A 20,855-nucleotide genomic window follows, 5' to 3' on the forward strand; every position below is an offset into this window, starting at 1 on the left:
TCTGTGTTTTTCTTTATGATATTCATTTTCTCATCTAAATGAACATCATGAGCACAGACCTGAAGTTAATGTGTCCCATTCAATTCCATTATCCCTTTGACTTCCTGGACCTTTTTAATGGCATATTCTAAAGCAAAGCTGAACAACAACATCCACTCAAACAGCCCTTCATAAAATGATCTAGGCATACAACAGAAAATCAAAAACACAAGAACAGATTCAGTTGAACAACTGGCTAAAGGATTTTGATGAAAACTGAAACGGATACAAAAATTTATGTAAAAAGATTCCAACATAACATTCTGTAAGAATCCATCAAGTTGCACCCAAGTGTTTCATGAAGACAGACAGATGATAATAAAGTTAACAGGGGCTTTTTACCTATAAAATGTACTGATACAGTAACTTCTCATAGGTTATGGATGGTAATCCTCAAAAATGGTCTGTGCTAAGCAGAACATCATATAAATATATGATGAATGAGACACTGCTCTATTATTTATAAGAATTACACAGATCTAATACGATATCTATATTTTGTTGTATCACAACAACTTACACGCGTAAGTGACAGCTAACCAATCACTAACCACTCCAGAATTCACTATCAAGCTGTTGTGAATGAGTTTTGTGTTACTACAACAGTATAATCTCGTAACTAAGGTATATGAAATAACAGATGAAGGCTAATACTAAAGACATCTGAAGTTACAGTTTGTGTCACATGTCGGGAAAGAACAAAGGACGACAACAAACGCACATTTTGCATTGATTAGTTAAAAGCAGGAAGTACTACTTAACTTTTCATGTAAGAGTGAAGTCGGTTCTGAGGCTCCCTTCAGTTTCACTTGCGGTGTCAGCCATCTTCGCTCACTCGTAACTGTAAGTATGCCGATAATCGAGAAACATTTTCTTGATCTTCACAGATTACTCACTGATGTCAGAATCAGCCTGAAAATGTTCTTACTGCTTTAGGTTTAGCATTATCACCAATTCTATCTGCATAGCATTAGGTACATGTTTTCTATTAGGTATGTTATAGGTTTAAATTTTCTTGTGTATTTCTGAATTGTTTCTTTGTCTATCACACATAATAAGTTGAGGATCATAAAATTGTTATGCTGTTTATAATTCTTTATCTGTCACCTGGTATCTGTGTAAACTTATACAATTTTAATACTGCTTACATTTTGGGAATATATAGACTTAAATGAAAGATGCCAATCATATTTTTTTATTTTATTGTTAGTTACCACTAAACATGTTTATGTACACAACATGGGCTAGGAAACTATAAGCTGTTTTCATCAGAAAGGACAATACTGGAATACAATACAAATTTAAAGCTTGCTTGCTGGTAGCTACAACACAACCAAGGAGCAAGGACGGGGTTTAGATCTTATTTCTTAGAAAGGACAGAGTACAACACAGCATAATGTGTGCCAATGACATTCAAATTCACCTTTCTTCGAATATGTCTCATGCTATGGGAGTAAAAACTCCAGTTAACACCATATAAAAGTCAGAATTTTCAAGATAAATCTATGGTAAACCAGAACAAAATCGACAATGTGACACACACTATCCAGGTTAGATTTGCACAAATATTTATAACATACCAAATATGTAGTTTATGATTTCAATTCAGAATTAAAGGGGTACCAAAATATTCGTCAGTTTTAATTAAAAATTTCAGGAAATAAATGGTGTGCATCTTTGTATCATCTGAAACACAGTAGAGAATAAAATAAAGTATTTTATAATTGAAATAAGAGATGTATTCTCCTTATCATTCATTTTTTTTCTGATGTGTAAAAATTCATAACAGCAGTCTTTCTATTAAGATATAAAGCTTTCATGGTGAATTAATGCACTAAAATCCTCTTGGGTGATAGCCGCAGATGATCACCCAAGATGACTTTTAGTGCAGCCTTTATATTGTTACTGGACACATATATCTCATGTCATACTAACAATTTAAGCCCACTACTGATTATCTAATGTATGAGATGGTTCTGCCACATTAGAAATTTTCACACGTTCATCACAGAAATTCAATATGAATTTGACACAACTGGTTCACATATATTGCATACACTCAGCTGCATTGTAGATCCCACAATCAACAGATATTTAAGAATTTAAAAATTATGTTTAAATGTATGCCTAAATGAATCAAGGAATATAATAATTTATTTTGGTACAAAATTATGCCAAGAATGAAAATTTGAATTAATTCAATTATACCTCACTCCATCCATGTCTAAGCCCTAGAGATGAACCTGGCCAGACTACAAGTTATGTCTCTGTTATAATTCTATTGCGTTAGAATTACACTCTACAGCCTGTGAGGTACTCTAGTGTTTATTCTACAAACACATTATTAATAATAAACAAGGTGTTGATACTAATATGCAGTCATCTCTTAGACCTAAGATCAACTGCTCCATTAACTGAACTGCAACAATACTGCATTAAAACATTGGCAATGTGGCTGGCACAATCACAAACTGAGTATTTGGCACATCCTCTTGAATGACAATTTATATAAATGAGTATTTTTAATCTCAGAGTTAAATTATAAGTACTTAACAATATCCTGAGTAACAGCTGTAATTGTTGAGAATCATGACTGATGCAGAAAATGTTCTAGTAGATGAACTATTGAGTAATAAATAATTGAAATAATGAAATAAAAGCAGTAATAGTTCTTCAAATAAGAGATCCCCTCAGCTTACTCTTGCTGTCCTTCACTATTGGACACTTGTGTACAATCATGGTTTGACCAGCAGATGTCAGCACGAGCACCATTTAGAACTTGGCTGCTCTAGCCACAATCATCAGGCTTCTCCCCCCCCCCCCCCCAAATCCATCAGATATTCAAACACTGCTTTAGAATCATTTGTAAAGAGTGTTTTGTGGTTCAGACACACTCATAAATAACAAAAATGGAATACATTTAAACAAGCAAATTTTAGGACTACGTAGTGTTTGCCAATATTCACTTCCCGCCAAGTTCCAAAAATATTATCCAAAATATAATATCCAAAGGACAAAGAACGTCACCGAAATCCCGGTGAGTCTGCAAAATGTAAACCACAAATCTTAAGAACTGTTTCTGAACTCACTCACATGTGGAACAAAGTTGTCAGATGCAAATGAAACAAAAGAAAAGTAGACAAAGTCCAAATATTACATAAATTTAGTTTTATAACCATAAGTGTAGCACAACTTCAGTCCAGTTCAAGTCCATACTCTCAAACTGAGACAACAGTTGGTATGAATAAGTTAACTTTTACCAGATTACAGGGCGCAACGACCCTGAAGACAGCCATCTTCAGACTTGCCACTACGAGAACTTCAAATCCTACTTTACAGATGGCATGTTTACTGGCATTTCCATCCTTTAGAGGTGCAGTAAACAAAGTACAGGGCTACTGCACAGGAGATTTGTAGCTGTTTTTTTATTACTTGAAATAATTTCCCCCAAGTTATATTTCTTATTTTGTTATTGGCCCCACTACGAGTAAATTTAATGATGGTGATGGTGTTTCAAGTTGGAGGTAAGCAATGTTTATGTTTTATTTTATCTGTTTCTGTGCTGAATAATGGTGTGTTCTTGAACTTTGCTCTTTTCTCCTTCACTGTTACAGTGTATGTGTGTGAGGTGTACAAGTATTTTAAATGGCTCATTTTTATAGGGAATCTTACTAATGTCAAGAGAATAACAGCTATGGGCTTCAATGTTTTATCCTCTTCCAGTGCAACTTTGCAACATGCTCAATCTTCTACATCCTCCATAGCAATAGAACAGGAAGATGGAAGAGGAATGAAGAGAAGTGGAAGCAGAACACGAGGGAGCTACAAAACATCGGTGATGCTTACAAAACTAAATTGGGGCATCTTACTTCTAGAGGAAAAAGAAAATACACAAACAAACTTTGTCTGCCAGTACCCTCATGCCATGATAAGTTTTCTGACAAAAATCTGCAGGTGTTTTTTTTAAATCATTATTTAAATTCAAAGACTCTTTCCATCAAAATGTCTGCCTTCAGGTCTGGCGCAAATGATTAAAACAAAGAGGTCACACATTCAGCAGCCCCAAAGCAAACTACATTTTTCATTTTTGTACTTCTTGAGATCTAAATATTAAAGTGTGTGCAGACACTAAACATTTTTCTTTCAAACATTTCTGATTAGGTGAGGAAGGCTGTGTGGTGTTATCAAAAGAAGTAGCGTTTGCTGCCACTGACATCTGTCGGAAGCACCCAGCTACCAATAAAATAGCTCACAGATATTATTAACCATATACATTCATTCCTGTCTTACTAAAGTCATTACTCAAGGGAAGACAATACACAAATTAATAAAGTGTATCTACTTTAAGCTGAAAAGTGTGAAACTGCCAGTAAACAAAAAATTTAACCTGCGCTCTGAGGTGACAACCAAGGACATCTGTTGTCTTTGCAATCAGCTTCAAATGAGGCTTCAAAATAAGAATCAAGAGGAAATGAAAAACGTTTTGAAAACTGACAACAATCTTCATCTGGTGACATGAGCTGAACAAGGAAGACAAACACCTTGGAATGACAGTGAACAGGCATGGAAAGTATGTCTGCCCTTCTGATTTATAAAAGGCTTTGCCCATCTCAAAACTGCTGTTAACAGCACAGTATGAAAGGAATATATGTATGTGCACACACACACGCACGCATGGTAGGCCTACAATCTGGGTATCCATTCATTCCACATCAATAGGCTTCATGTAACTGTGGTGGTAGAGGTTCAGAAGATGTCAAAAATAGGTTGAGGAAGCATGCAAATGCTAATGCAACTGGTCACGAGATCATCACTCTTTACTCTAATGCTTGAACTGGATATAAGTGAAATATTAAAATGATGCTGACCATTCTACACCTTGCTCAAGATCTGAACATGAATGTTGGAAAAACTGATCACTGAACAAATTTTTGGTGATGCTGAATTTGGAAAAACAGAACAGGCTATGTCCTGGAGAAACATCTGTCTCCATCTTCAGGGCTGAGAGACAGTATATTTTTCCAGAACACTGGTATCTACCTATGAGTCCACATAGTATTAGAACCCAGAAGACCAACATACACAATCAAGGGATTTGCTCAACTTCAAAAGGAAAATTTCTGTCAAAGATGATACACATACATAAATATCTGTAATGGTAGTTAATCCAATGTTTTAATTGGATCTTCTAAAACATCTAAGAGGCAAAGCTTGATGGAAATGGCCTGAAAAAAGGAAATGAAATTGAAAGTATGCAGTGGCTCACTCTGATGTCTCCGTGTGATCAAGCATATCATTGCACTCTTTCCCTACCACCTTATTCACTGCACTTAGCATTTAGAGACTTTCTTCTGTTCCTCAAACTGAAATGCACCCAAAAGCAAAAAATATTTCAGAAAATGCCAGAGATCATCAAAAGTGTGACATAATAATAGAGAAACATCTTGAGAGCAGAGTACCAGAAGTGCTTCAACTAATTGGCAGGACCACTGAAAAATCTCTGAAAGTGATTACTTTAATTAAAATGTATGACTTTCACTTTTTTCAGAAGTACCTGGAATTTATGATTTGCCATTAAATATGTGATGATGATAATTATGTGTAATTTAGCTTTGACTTTGAAAAAGATTATTGTTTATATTAGCTCATCCAACTGAGAACCACACACCCTTTCATAAAACCTTTATAATTTCTGTAGGCAATTTTTTTAGCCCAATCCGCAATATGGAATGGAGTCTTCAGTCCCATCCCAGACTTTTGTCAGCAAATTATTTCACCTGATGCATGACTTCCTTAACATTCAAAGAGAATACATTTTACCTGTGGTGTATTCCGTTGAACAACAAGGTTACAAAAACTGTGTTGTTCCAAATGACGACCTCATTAATCATAAGTACAGCAGAACAGCCAAGTTCTTGAGCATAAATAGCAACACTGCCAGTCTCCACACAACTTTACACAAGTTTTTCACTAAAACCAATATCAGTATTCCAGGAACCAAGATGCTTATCGCTAATGTGCTTACAAATTATTTATCAAGTGTGGTATATTGTCACAGCACTTGAAGACATAAAAGCAGAACAAAATGAGGTAGCAGCAACGTTCTAAGTCTAATGCACAACATAACTGGTTGTTAACTGTAATTGTACCTTGGAATGACTACATGGCAATTAGAAGAAATGCAACATGAACTTTCACATGCTTAGCAACAAGTTACACTTTCCACTTGTGGCTGAGCAAAGACATCAACTGGCAGCAATCTACATATTCATCAAAAAAGTAAATTAAATTCCTAAATTTCTCAGTTAAAATTAACAAATGAGGGACTTCACAAGGACAGTATCCACGTTTCACACTGGCAATATTACATTTATATCACAAACATCTGCAGTGTCCTTGTCATGCCAACTTGCCTAAAGCAGTGAACTAATTTCTAGAAAAATCTGAAGTGTTTGTCATATATATTTAGAAGGACTTCACATGCTTGCCAGTTGAAGGCACACAAAAGAGGCAGTGTGCCAACTTAGAAAATGTGAATGAATCATGTTGGCAGTATTTATTTAACATTGCAAAGTGTTCTACTGGGAGACAAATATCACATGTAGCTAGATATTCACCAACACTCAGGAGATGCTTACTGGATGGCACAAGAAACATAACTGTCTCATACTGCGTAATGCAGTTAAAAATTGCATGAGACTATTATGTCCATATGCTCTCTTCTATAATGGGTTAAGCAATACAGCTATTTTATATCTATAAGAGAAATCAAGTTACACCAGAAATGTGAAAACTGTTTAAAAATTCAGTAGTATAAATACCAGTTTGATTAAAGAATTACATAAAATAATATATGATATGAAAACATTACTAAATTGTGTCACAAATGATTTCTTAGGGGGCTAACTACTTCAAAACACCAGAAGTCTGCATTCCTAATACACTTATACCAAAAACCAACACAGAAGAAGGAATAGTTGAAGGCATGACCACAGAAAATTGTAGTTTCAAGAAGTGAATAAAGCGTGAAAATGTTTCTGTGGTGTAATTTCAGTGAAATCTATTCTATAAGAGCCCATGGTTTCATAATGAAGGTTATAGTACACTCAATTTATAACAAATACTTAAATAAAACTAAACATATTTCCATATATATTTAAAATCACTATAGCAATATTGTTGGTGGTGGACTATACCTTATTAGTTGGGCTATATGAAAAAAAAATTAATTCAAAAACCTGCTTTGTGGGAGAAAGAACTTGTATGCAAAGAATGTCAACTTCAGCAATAACTGTAGATTCATGTGTACAGTCTGAAGCACCATCTGCAGTGTCAAAACTTAATTACTGAGCCAACCTTCAACCATCAACTCTGGCAATTCTATTATAAGTAAAACAAGAAACATCACATGAAAAATTACCACACAAAACTGTTAACATCTGTAATAATTGGCAACTATGTTTGAAATGTGTTATATTACTATCTACTTTTATTCTCTTTAGTGCTAGAAACATCTACCCAAGGAACAGAACAGATGGTTATCACAACAGTTTGCATCTAAAATTACAAGTTTCATCAATTCTCACTTCTACTTGTCCATACAGTTGCTGAATGTACAACTCCCAACAGCTGAAGAGCAAATTTATCTATACCAATGCGAAAATACGTAACAAAAGCACTAGACAGATGTATCGAAGTCCAACGTCTTCTCTTTATATAGTGTTCTACATGTAGAATGCATAACAGGTACACAGCTCAGCACAAGAATGCTAATTATTAATAAAAGCCTTAAGGAAACAACCATTAACACATTCATGACTGACACAAGAATATTTCTTATGAACTGACCGCATCATTCTCAAACCTAAGCTAAGTCTGAAGGCTTCTGTACTTCTGGACTTTGTCCAGCGTTCAAATTATAAAACTGACATTTCAGAAGCCAGATTTTGCTTCTGTCTCTAGGTAAAAAAGGGAGGTAAGAGGATAAAAAGCCTATCTGTCCACTTTTCTCCCTTTTTTACCTTAAGAAACAAGTGGAACGCAGCTTCTGAAATACTGTAGTTTTAATATTTTGTAATTTAGATGATGCACGAGTCCAAAAGAAAAATTTTGCGTACTCCTGCCAGTGGTGGGTATGATTTTTAAATATGGCAATGCAGTCTCTGTTTCTAAATTAGCAAATACTAGTTTTTATGTATAATCTGAAATCATATGTGCAGGTAAATAGTACAAATAAAAGATCTATCATGGTCCTGATAAACATAAAATTGGTGCATAATATACATAAATTTTGTACACATCTCCCAGAACCATGAAAAGAGAAAAGCAAATGTCTGTCTTGTTTTCTATTACTGGTACATCATACTGGACCAGCCAATTCACACACACACACACACAAAACAATTAAACCAGTCAGTGTATAAGTTATATGGACATGACAAATGCATCATTCTGCTTATCTACCCAGATTTCAATCTTAAAATAAGATCAATTAAACTAATTTTATTTTGACCCATTTATGTACCTGGTAATCAAAACTCTTATCTAAGTATAACTAAAATATGACAATGACAGGAACTGTATTATATTTGACTTTTGCATATCAGAAAAATGGCAGGCAAAGTGTGCAGACAGATACAGTAAAACCCCTCTAGTTGGACACCCCTATATATTGGACACTTTTAATTGGAACTGGCGAATATCCTATAATTTTACATATCCACAATACCCTATATCTTGGACACCCCTTTTGTTGTAAGTTGGACAGGTGCATGCATGTTCTTAGCTTCAATGCTTTTATGGGAAACGTTTACAGTTAGTATTTTGTTGTTTTGAATTTCTGACTGATGAATGCCTTCTACCTGAGGATTTGCTTATGGTTGAGGGTGTGAGACATTGAACACATCATTGGAATGCAGTGAAAGTGTATAGTTATTCCTTTGTTAAACCCCTCACTGTAGTTTTAACTTTGTCAGTACAGTGCCTGCAACTGAGTAAACAGTGTTAACAGAAATTGGAACGGTATGCTTTCGCTCATAACCAACAAGGAATGGTTGAAACTTTATTCGGATTGCAGCGAAAATTAGTAAGAGGATGGGCAACTTCCAAAATAGAAGCAAAAAAGCAGTGTCTTGTGACGGCCTTTTTTACAAGAAATAAGTGACATCTTATGTTGAGCTAATGCCTTAAGTACAATTAAAAAAATACATTCTGAACATTTAAAATTTCATTGAGGCTGGGATGTAATGTGCAACCATGAGAGTGGGTTTCAAAAGATTATTATTATTGTCATTAATTCTTAATTCAAGCAAGCCTACAGTAGTTAGATTATGTAAGTAAATAGATTACATTGTCGGTAAACGTAAAGTATTGGTGCCCTTCCCTTTGAGCTTATCCATGCAAGTTTAATTTAGTGAAGACAAAATTTGTAAAAATTTAATTTACCCTTTTGATTTTTCCTATCAATAATTTCCTTTTTGGGAAGGGCTCCATAATACTTTACAATTACCACATTGTCATTACACCACAATTTGAAAGGATGATTTTCCCCTTTCCCTCCATCCTGGACACCTCTGTAAGTTGGACACATTATCGTGGAACTGCAAGTGTCCAAGTTAGAGAGGTTTTACTGTATCATGTCTCCTTCCTAAGTATACTGATGTATGAAGATAAGAATTTCACTTTACAAAAGACATTAATACTCAATTAATTTGTTTACTTATACACATATGTAATAAAACCTGATATTATTTTTAATATCTGAATGCACAAAACAGAAGAAAAACAACTGTAATCTGTTACCAATGCAGTTTTTTCTAATTCCATCAGTAGAGACATGATACACTGATCATACACAGCACAATTCACAACATAAGAACAGAATAAATGCAAACTACCGTGCAAAAGTTCATTTACATAGCAAGCAGATGGTATAAAAACTGGAGTCATGATGTTCTACGGATTTACAATATTCAATAGAAAAGTGATGACAGCAATATTGAAGTACACATGAATTGCGACCAGACACAAAATCAACAAGCAGCAATGAAGTATGTGCTAATTAACAGAAACCTATGTTAAAATGCTCTGTTATGGAAGAACAATCGAATAAACATCTGCTCAACCAGCGTTGAGAGCCGACACCATGCTGACTGGTAGGTCAAAGCTTTCGTATGGAAGCATCTATATATGTGGTATGGTACATCAAAGCCACAAACCTTTCTCATAAAATAGTTGTGTAAAAACCAAACCCTACAAATTATATATCACCCCACAATATCATTCTAAAATACATTATATCTCTGATATAAAAAATCTCCATTCGGTATCAAAGTGTTATGAATTATGATTTCACATACACAACAACTGCCTTGTCACCACCGCAAACACTCGGACAACATTCTCTTCTGGATTGATGCATGAAACTTTGTTGTTACAACATAACATGTATTGCACAAATGGCAATCTGGAACAGATGTAGTTTCACATTTTTTTAACTCAAGTTAGTATTTACATGTGGCAGTGAAGAATTATATTTTAATATATGGGAATTATGTAATTTCTACAGTTCACATTCCATTATGTTTCATGGTGAACCACCAAAACCAGAGTGTAATGAGGTGCAATTAAAAATTAATTCTTCAAAAATCAGAAGAAACTATATGTAGTGTAGCAAAGGAAATCATTTATAAGAACAATATTTTGTGCATGATGATGTATACAATATTCATTCAATTCTTAGTTGATTTATCACCACTTTCTCACCAGAAAAGTTTTAGTGTCAGATGGGAAGATATGAATGATCAACTGGGAAGGATGTGGAAGAAGCAGTCAATGCGTCTTTTCAAGGTAACTACTACAAAGGGCCTAAGGAAAATGATTAGAACCTCAATCACAATTGCCAGTCTCAGTGTTCAAGAATCAAAACCAGGGCCTCTGAAACATGAAGCAAGAATGTTAACTATTCAAATGCAACATTCAGTAATATACTTTCAATAAACATGATTGAATACCTAAAGGTATGAGCAATATTTCTGTTCAATAAAGTACAAATATAAACAAACATGAAACATTCTCGGGCTACAAACTGAACAGTGAACAAACCATATCTTCTGCCAATGTTTAGAAAACAATCTCTGTTCTCATTCTCAGTGTTGCTGGGTTACCGGTCCATTCCTTTGCTGCATGCTAGCTGATGGGAACTGTTTTCGAAATGTTGGCAGAAGATATGGTTTGTTCACCGTTCAGCCACCTGCTGCTGCTTGTAAACCAAGAATCTTTCATCGACTTCAGTCACGGCAAAAGCTTCACCTCATTCACAAACATATTTGGCACAAACTGTTTGTTAATATCTCTAAGTCAATGCCTACAGCCAAAATGCTTCCCTTTAATTACTTCAATGTACTTAATGTGAAGCACAAAACTTAAAATATAGTCTTTTGTGAACACAACTTTAATTTGGAATTTAATAAGGCAGGATGACAGCTTTTCACAAAACTTCTGATGTGTTACACTAACTGTGAAACAGCACTTATGGCAGCAACACTAACTGCAGAAAGTGTCAGTTATTCACATCCCAGCAATGTATACAAATCGCTGCTACTTTCTGCAGACTTTTTTGCAGTTCCATAAAATAATTCTTTTAATGGTGATACAATCCAAAGCCCAGTGCTAATGTATCAAGTGATTTAACAATCATGAACTCTGCATTTTGTATTTAAGGGTTTCATATGATTCTCAGTGTAAACAGGTAATATTTCCTTGATGTTATTAATTAGATGAGGCACAAAGTGAATTCTTAAATATTATTTAGAGGAGCTTTGGCTTCTAAGGTTTAAAAGAATGAATTTCTAAGAATAATTTGTCACAAAGTAGGAAGCAAAAGAAGAACAATGATCTTCTTTAACAGCAGACTCAGTCCATGAAATCTCGTCTTTGAAAGATAGGAATATGGTGGTTTATCATCAGATCAAATGGGATGACGTGTCAGTCTCTCTCACACTTCTGTCAGACACATTCTGACATTTTATTGTCTGCGATCCAAATCTGGATGACATATATAAGCTGTAGCAGGTAATAATATTTATGCCAAGAAATAGACACCATTGATGGCTAGTAACATAATAAACTGATACAGTCGAAATACTGCAAGGAAATTAATCAATTTAAACAAATAAGACAGACCTTGAGACATGTCATACATAAATTTATATGGACTACAGATTAGTAACGGATGGTCAGTAAGACTTATTTATTTTCTATTCTAACTGCCTATTTTTCCTTTTGTGACTCAAATAATTTTAATGTACTGACAAATGTTTGATATATGGTATTACAAGCATTTTCAATTCCTGCAGTTGAAGTGGCACTAATGATAACATGGAAGATGTTAGTCCTAAACATTTTAGGGACCAGTATACAGTACACTTATGACTTATTTCATGGCTACATGGAATGTTCGTTTATAGATAAATTACTAAAAATTAAATGCTCGTTTTAAATACTATGCAGCAAAGTAGTAGAGCCAGACAACGCAAATGTTTTAATGTTTGAATATAATTTTGTTTAATAAGACACAGCCAATAATCCATCTTAATGTTACCTTAAGGAATGACAACAAATGTGAACAGTAATCTCACATTTTTGCTGTTATGCATGGTCATGTACATTCCAAGAAACAATGTTCACATGCCAAAATTAAATACTGGTAATGATATCGCTACACTCAGACCATAGATTCATGCATATTCTATCTTAAGATGTTTATTAACAACAATTGTTTGATGGTTCAAGTAGTATAACAAAAGTCAGTATGGCTATATTTAACAGTGGTACTAACCTAATCAAAGAAAATAGGTTTTTGGGACAAAATTTCTGAAAACACAGAAAGAACATTTTCCTTCTGTACTTTATAGCACACCATTGCTATTTTTGCCATCAAGTTTGGTATACATTTCAACTTCTTATTAATAAGAACAATGGTGTTAAATGCACAGTGTAATCACCATTTAAATCCATAGAAAACATAAATAGCGGCGAATTTATAATGGGACAAAAAGTCTCATAAGAAATACAGTTTCAATCCGACTGAGAGCTCTGTCTCAAATGTATGCCCGCTAGACCAGCACGTGAAGGATGATGTACAGATTTATAATCTTCACTTTCAGACTCTACACACAAAGCAATACATCCCCACAAAGGTGATGACAAAAATCTTTGTGAAGAAAAAAGAAGACTATACGGACATCGTGGCCCATTAAAAGGCATCATTCAGGAATGTGTATGGTAAAAATGAAGGAGACTACAATTTAGCAGCCAAGACAACTTTTCATCCAGCACAGATTCAAGATGGGTATCTCACAAATACAAAGGAGTGCTATCCACGTAACCATAACATCTGCTGGGGTAACAGAAACATAACATTCCAATATGCTTCGATGCAGAAAAATCATCATCGAAAGCACAGCTCAATAAAGCAATGAAGAAAAAAGAAAGCTCTAAATCTGTCAGCAAAGGGAGATTATGCATAACACCACAATTATGAGGCAATGAACCAACAGCAGGAAGAGAGCAAGAAAACAAAGTCCCAGAAGTGTAACAAACTGATGGCATAGTCCTCACTTGTCACAAGCCATTTTATACACATCAGATCAACGCCATTTCAGATGTTTAATTCTATATTTTAGGCTCAGGTAAACCATGGGCTCTTAACAGAGCAAGAAGTCAAAAGAGAACTGAACTGTAAAATATGAGATAATGGTGATAGTAAATGAAGAATCCTAATAATCAATTTGTCTGAGCAATTCCTTTGTTCCCTCCACACACTGAAAACTCCAATATTACGAACTTCTTTCAATGGGGAAAAGAAGACGAAGCTAAGCGTATGGAGAAAAGTGGAGTAATAATTACATCTAGGATTTCAGATTATCATGGGGATAAGTCAGAAGAAGGCTGCCTTCTGCATTGTAGCGCCGTGTAGTCTGGTAGAAGTTTACCAACGTTTCAGAGGTCCTTGCTGCCTCTATCATCAGGGCGACGAGGCTCACTGTTGGTAAACTTCTACCAGACTACACGGCGCTACAACCCAGAAGACAGCCATCAATAACTATATGTTCTTATAAATAAGATTCTGCCATAGCATAATAATGAATCAAATACACAGGATCAATCACAGCACATGAATTTCCTTGGTTCATGTACACTGTTCAAATTCTTAAATCTGTTCCAGATTGTACTTATAAGTTCCAGTAACATTTAAATACATCACACATTCATTGAGAGTATAAGTCAATACATTCATGAATCACCACAGCAATCGGTATGGACTCAACATCGTTACCTTTTGAGCTGCGTAGTGTATTATTAAAAATTAAAGAATAACATGCAGCATCATACTAACACTAGCTGAAAGCAGAATTCTATGATAAGTATTTTATTTTTAAAATGATGATCATAGGCAGACATGAATGCTATTAAAGTTTTTGCAGTAGATGGGAACAAAATGAAGCCCATTTCTTGACTCATAAGCAATTCTTAATATGCTTCATTCCTTAAGTATAAAAGAATATTAAAATCCCACACAGAACTTACATTCTAGTGCTTTCATTATGAAGTGCAGAAACAAAACAGGTACTTGTATTACATATTACACATCAGCATTCAGATATCTCACTTTTGGTTTCAACAGATTCTAACAATTTTCCACCTTACATAACATGTATCTCATATGTTAGCACACTGTCAACAAACTGCAAAAAATATTATTCCTTACATTATTTTAAATTTATTACATAAAGTAGCAAGGAACTGTTATGGGCACACATTAAATGACTGTCATTGTTTAAATAATGAAGTCACTCAGACGTATTGTTTCTAAAAATAATAAAAGCGATGCAGAAAACACCTTCAAATAACTGCTCTGAAATTATTTTGTAATACAGAAAATCAGAAAAAAAATATTACAATCATACACATACAGTGCTACTCAACATTGTAAGGCTGTCATGGCCAGCTGGACAGGAACAAATAAATATGGATAGCTGACATATTCTTCTAAAACAGAAGGACGCATCAACACCTAAGAAATAATGACACAATTTTGCTGTTCCCATTATTATATGTACCAAACTCTATCAGTTTTGTGTTCATCAGAAACAATGTGTCTGATGAAGTGTCCTTTGACATCACACAAGTGAATGCACCTTTCTTCACCCAAGATTTTCTTGAAATAAAATGTACTAAATTATGCAAATGCTTAAATACTGCAACAGCCTCATGAAAAAATATTCCTGTTGATCAATATTCTGCATATTTACAATGAAATCTTACTGACCTCTGTTCTATTATTTACTGCTATAGAGCTGCATGGTGATCGCCTGACACGTCCAATGCACGGAATCAAACTTCCATAAATTCTGGCTACACAGATGGGTAATTGTACAAAATAATTATGTCTTAAAGACATCAATATTAAGGTATAAAGTATAATGTCTTTGGCTCAAAACTGTCAATGTTTTAAAGAGTGTTTTCACTCTCTTACGCTGGTAACATTTTTCTCATGTGGATTTTGGCATTACTCCTAAACTGCTATTGTGAAGTGTTATCTGGTATAAAGACGGCTCAGACTAACTACTAAAGTTCAACCACTTTAAATTTTTCATTGTGTTTATGGAATTAAAATTTACAGCAAGTCAAAAATGGCCTTACATCTTGAGTAAACTACATTAACATTGACAATCTTTTTCAAACATTTGGATTCAAACTGAAACAAACTGGGGTAGCATCTTCATTACCTCCACGTATTCAGAAATGTAATGCCACTGAAACTGTTCCTCAATGATAATTACATAGTGACATACAAGAAAAATAATGTACTATGACAAAACAGTAGTTGTCACAAACAAAACCCAGACAGGATGATCACTGAGAAAAATAATTTTATGTATATAAGAAGACTAATGACATAAGGTAAACAGTTAGTATGTATATAACTTCGGATTTTGGGAGACAGCTGTGTCACAATATTTGATGTTAACCAACATTCCGACAAACACCGCACTTGCCATTTACAAGGTCATTACAGAAGCCAACCAACCAACCAAAAAGCTAACTGAGGGCGGAATCCTGTGCACAAGGCGCATTGCTGGAAATGGTAAACGGTCTTAATATAAAAAACGGAAATTTTGCTGGCGCTAACAGGGTTACGTCATTACAGAAGACTTTCTATATATATATATATATATGGTAGGCAGTGGATGCAAGATGAATTTGCTGGTGCTGGTTGATGGAATAGAGGAGCTCGCTGCTATCCAATGGGAGAGGAGCACGTGATTGAGGAGAGTAAGTGAATTTCTTGCCACCACATTTCCTGCACCATGTGCTCCTCTACCATTGGATAGCAGCCAGCTCCTCTACTCCATCAATCAGCATCAGCAAATTCATCTTGCATCCACTGCCTACCATATATATAAAGTCTTCTGTAATGATCCCAACTCATCCACCTTCAAAATAGCAACTGCAGTGTATACTGAAACGTTGGTTAACACCAGATACCCGACGCGGCTCTCACCTGAAAGTCAGAAATATACACTGAAATCCAGCCATGAAAACCTATGGACAAAAGTTTTTATACTTTATTAAGTAAGACCTCATGCCCCAGGGTGTAGAAAATATTAAAAATGTAAAGTCTGATTGATGACAAAAGATATTAACAATGTAGTAATAACTGAAATTTAAGCATATTTGTCTAAAGTGGTTGAAAAATATTTTCATTTATATCATTTCACTTGTAATTTTAACTGGTCACACAATCAACAACAGGCAACATGGTGGACGAAAGCATGGTGTTGATGGAGAATGATGAAAAAATATCCCTTAAAATGCTAATACTAATTACAAGCATAAACAAATTTTACACAAATAAATGTCTGTTTATCATCAAGCAGTTCAACCCTCACGGAAATCTAAATATTTTAGTGGCACTTTTCAAGAACATACGAACTGCATAAATGGAAAAATTCTTGCAGTAAAGACTGAAAATCCTAATTAACCCCATGCAATAGTCTTCCTTGAGAAGCTAATGGTCATCTACCTAGTCCAAAAATTCCATGACTTTTATGGGATTTGAAGGTTCATTACTGCCAAACAGCTTGTCACTAGGCCAGTCACGAGTCACTTGAATCGAGTCAACCTCATGTTCTACTTCTTGACATAATCCTCCCAACTACATCTAGGTCTCCCTTCTGTTTTAATTACAACTTTATATGCATTTCTTGTGTGTCCCACATGCATTACATGACCTGCAATACAAAAATCTGAACATGATGTAAAGAAACTGAAAAAATGAGTTTACTTCTAATTTCAAAAATCACAAGCACCTAACATAAAAAGGCTTTCTTAGAAACAACTGCATGTATTAAACTCCAAATCAAATAAAGTATTTTACTGACAAACGTGCTTCATGCATACTCTGCTTGTTGAGCTTTGGTTGAACTTCTCACCTGCTTTTACATTTCGTACAATTCTCATTTATCATATGGAAATACTACTATTCATATGTGTTTTAAAGTTTCTTACAAAAATATGACTAATGTGTGTGTCACACAATGTGATGTTAAACTGGAAAAGCCCATGTTCATTTCATTGACATTCAGAGTGCGAGCAGTAAATATTAATAATAAGAGATTACTGTCATATTTTGTAACAGAATCAACTTACACAAAGAAAAAATGTAAATTTAAATTATAGTCACTTAACGCCCCTTTATGAACAATACAAGACCTTTTAGTTCCCTCGACTTCTTTCAGCTTCCATTTTTTCTTTACCTAACACATATAATGACATTTAAAAGCATTTTTGATGGTTAATTAGCAGTTAGATAAATCTTTGCAACTGTCGCACACATCAATTAAAATGATGAGCAATGATGAAAAGTTTATTAATCTTTATCAACTTTAAAAATGCGATGCCAAACACAGTGTGTTGGCCCACTTCTTTAAAAGTTTCATTTTGGAACCTAAGATCCCGCTTTTATTCTATAACTCGTGAAACTCAATAAGCAATGTTGGGTTAGTAAGTTGCGTGTTAGTACAATGCTAGCATAATTATTACTTTCGTTAGGTGGATATTCTTGTATAATAATACATGTTACTTTAAACCATTATAGTATTGCATTTCTCTAAAAAATTGTAACACTTTTATACAATAAATATACTACAGAACACACAATAATGCAGTTTTATGGCAATACATTTATAAATAAACACATTTTCTTATTACTGACAATAGTAAGTTCAGTCGTTTGTTATAACGATGAGGGTAAAAAAAGGAGTGGCAAAACTCCTTCAAGTCTTCCACCAATATTGCTTCTAGAATTATTCACTTCACAAATCCTAGTCCTAAACAACAATGGCACTAACAACAGTTTAATGCTCAAAGATACAGAAGCCTGTAGTGTCAACATTATTGTGCCTCATTATTTTTCTCAGAAAAGGCAGTATCATACAGAAGATTCTACTTTATTTCTTTTTGGCAGTAAGTATTAGTCTCTGTTTCCATATTATTATTATTATTATTCTGTTGTTCAGTAATATTTATTTGCAATATTCAATAATAATTATACTAAATATCTACAAAAATAACATTAACATAAAATATATTACTGTATACTTATAAACCCTCACTTACGTTTGTGAGCACACACATGAAGGTTATTGTTTAGAGGGGCATAAGCATCCGGACTTTCTTCATAATTACGTATAAAATATTAAGTGCTTGTTAGCTGCTTATGAATTATTCATATATTTGATTGCATTCAAATAGACTTGATTGTAATTTTAAATTTTAAATTATGTACATGCTTCTTCTGTGAGAATGTTAAGAGACGCAACTGAATCGGCAGCTTTAAGACCACACGTTATACCCCTTTACAACAAATATGAAAACTTGGCTCTTGATTTCTTACCATATATTTTTCAACAGAGAAAACATTCATAACTGGGTAACAGAAGTATGCTTAGAGAAGTAAAATTTACTTCTGGAGATTGTTTTGAAATATACTGTACCACTATCATGCAGGAAATTAAATTTGAGACAGCTGTTTGTATACACAATATGCAACTGCAAGTGTTCGTCCCAATCTTAAACAATGAGCACAAATGAGTAAAGTATAACAGCCATAAAACAAACAGCATTTATTGCTAGGATGAAGAATATTTGAAGAATGAAGAAGCTGAAAGATTCACCGCTGGGAGCTGTGGATGTGTGTTGTGAGGTGTTTGGACAGATAGTCTGCACGGGCAAAGCATTTGCCGCACATTTCACAGTGATAGGGACGTTCGCCGGTGTGGATGCGCAGATGTCGAGTCAGATCACTCTTCCCTCCAAATGCTCGGCCACAAAATAAGCAAACAAATGGACGTTCTCCAGTATGCTTGCGCACATGAAGTTTCAGGTTTTCTTTAGATCTCACACATTTACCACAAAATGGGCATGCAAAACGACGCTCACGCTGTCTCTCAGCAGCATCCAGGCGCAGCAAATTAAAAAGCGATGCTTCCTGTGCAGACCTGAATGCATCACCACCACCATTTGAAGCCATTGTAAGTGCAAATGCAAGAGAATCAATTGTCTCGTCCTGCTCCCCATCCAGTATCCGATCAGACTTAGCGCCCCTTCTTGTAAGTGTGTTAGTTGCATCAGTAAAATTACTGCTACTCCCATAATAGTAATCATCCAATGAAAATTTGTAGAAGTTCTGCTGCTCCATTTTGGATACAGGCACACTTGCTGCTCGCTCAAATGAAGATGCACCACAGGTGTTCATATCATCTGCCACGTTGCTTACGACAGCCTCGTTTGAACTGGACACCTGGTCACTGCCGTTCTCTGCGGATGGGAGCATTGCCATGGGAGGAGCAGTCACCCGGCCACTCTCCCTAGCACCTGGCAAAGTTGGCGAGAAGAACGTAGCATCACCATTCAGCCGGCTTCCTCCCTGCATCATCATCAACATTTTATTACTGTAATCTGTTGAAGATTCTGGGATGTTTGTGCTGCTTCGAAAAACTGACCTGTCAGCAAACGGCCCTCCGTTATTTCTCACAGCCCTGGCAAATGTGTCTAGATCAGGTGGTGATTTTGAGTGCAGTTTTTCAAGTGCATGATTCAGACGATGCTTCTTGAAAGACTTTAGGTATCGGAATTGCATGCCACATACATCGCAGGTAAACAGTTTGTCTGCAGGAAGTCTTGCTCGATGGTTCTGTTCACGATGTTTCAGAAATGCCGAACGATAGCGGTAACTCTGCCCACACTGATCACATTTAAAGGGCTTTTCCTCAACACCCTCGCCTTCGTCAGTGCCTGGCTGTGAAGCATGTTGCAGGCTCGTGTGTTGTTCCAAGAGCCATGCTGATGGAAATGCTGCTAGACAGATGCTGCAACGAAACATTCCCCCGCTCACCGGACCAACAGAAGATCTCCCTCCGTCCTCTGACAAAGGAGAAGCTATCAGGCCTTGCTGCTGAAGAAGACTTAATATCGAGCAGTTCTGCCTACTAGTACCCTCCCCACTACCACCACCCTCACTTCCAGCAGCAGGACCACTGTAGCTACTGCTGAATGGTGGGAAAGGAAACTGGAATGGTGTGGAAGATCTACTATTGTGATTACTTATCTGAGCTTCTGTCCCATGATGCCGTGCAGCTGCTACTGCACACGAGGGTCCATACCGCCCATCCACAACCATGACATCCTGTAAGGCACACAATCCCAAAATAAACAATGGTTCCCACAGCCCAAAGCAGGATACTCACATT

General features: G+C 35.4%; 1 protein-coding gene across 3 annotated transcripts in view; it reads right to left on the reverse strand.

Moving 5' to 3' along the window:
* Positions 1 to 1,224: 1,224 nt before the first annotated feature.
* Positions 1,225 to 20,855, reverse strand: part of mamo (maternal gene required for meiosis) — a 75,336-nt gene continuing 55,705 nt past the window's right edge. For all 3 annotated transcript variants that reach the window (XM_022071737.2, XM_022071738.2, XM_022071736.2), the window contains exon 5: positions 1,225 to 20,791. In XM_022071737.2, coding sequence (XP_021927429.1) covers positions 19,277 to 20,791 — 1,515 coding nt within the window. In that variant the 3' untranslated portion in view covers positions 1,225 to 19,276. The remainder of the gene's footprint in view (positions 20,792 to 20,855) is intronic.

This window comes from Zootermopsis nevadensis, unplaced genomic scaffold (genome assembly GCF_977971745.1).
Source record: "Zootermopsis nevadensis isolate Lab colony 2312 unplaced genomic scaffold, Znev_1.0 Znev_ptg000007l, whole genome shotgun sequence".
NCBI lineage: Eukaryota > Metazoa > Arthropoda > Insecta > Blattodea > Termopsidae > Zootermopsis > Zootermopsis nevadensis.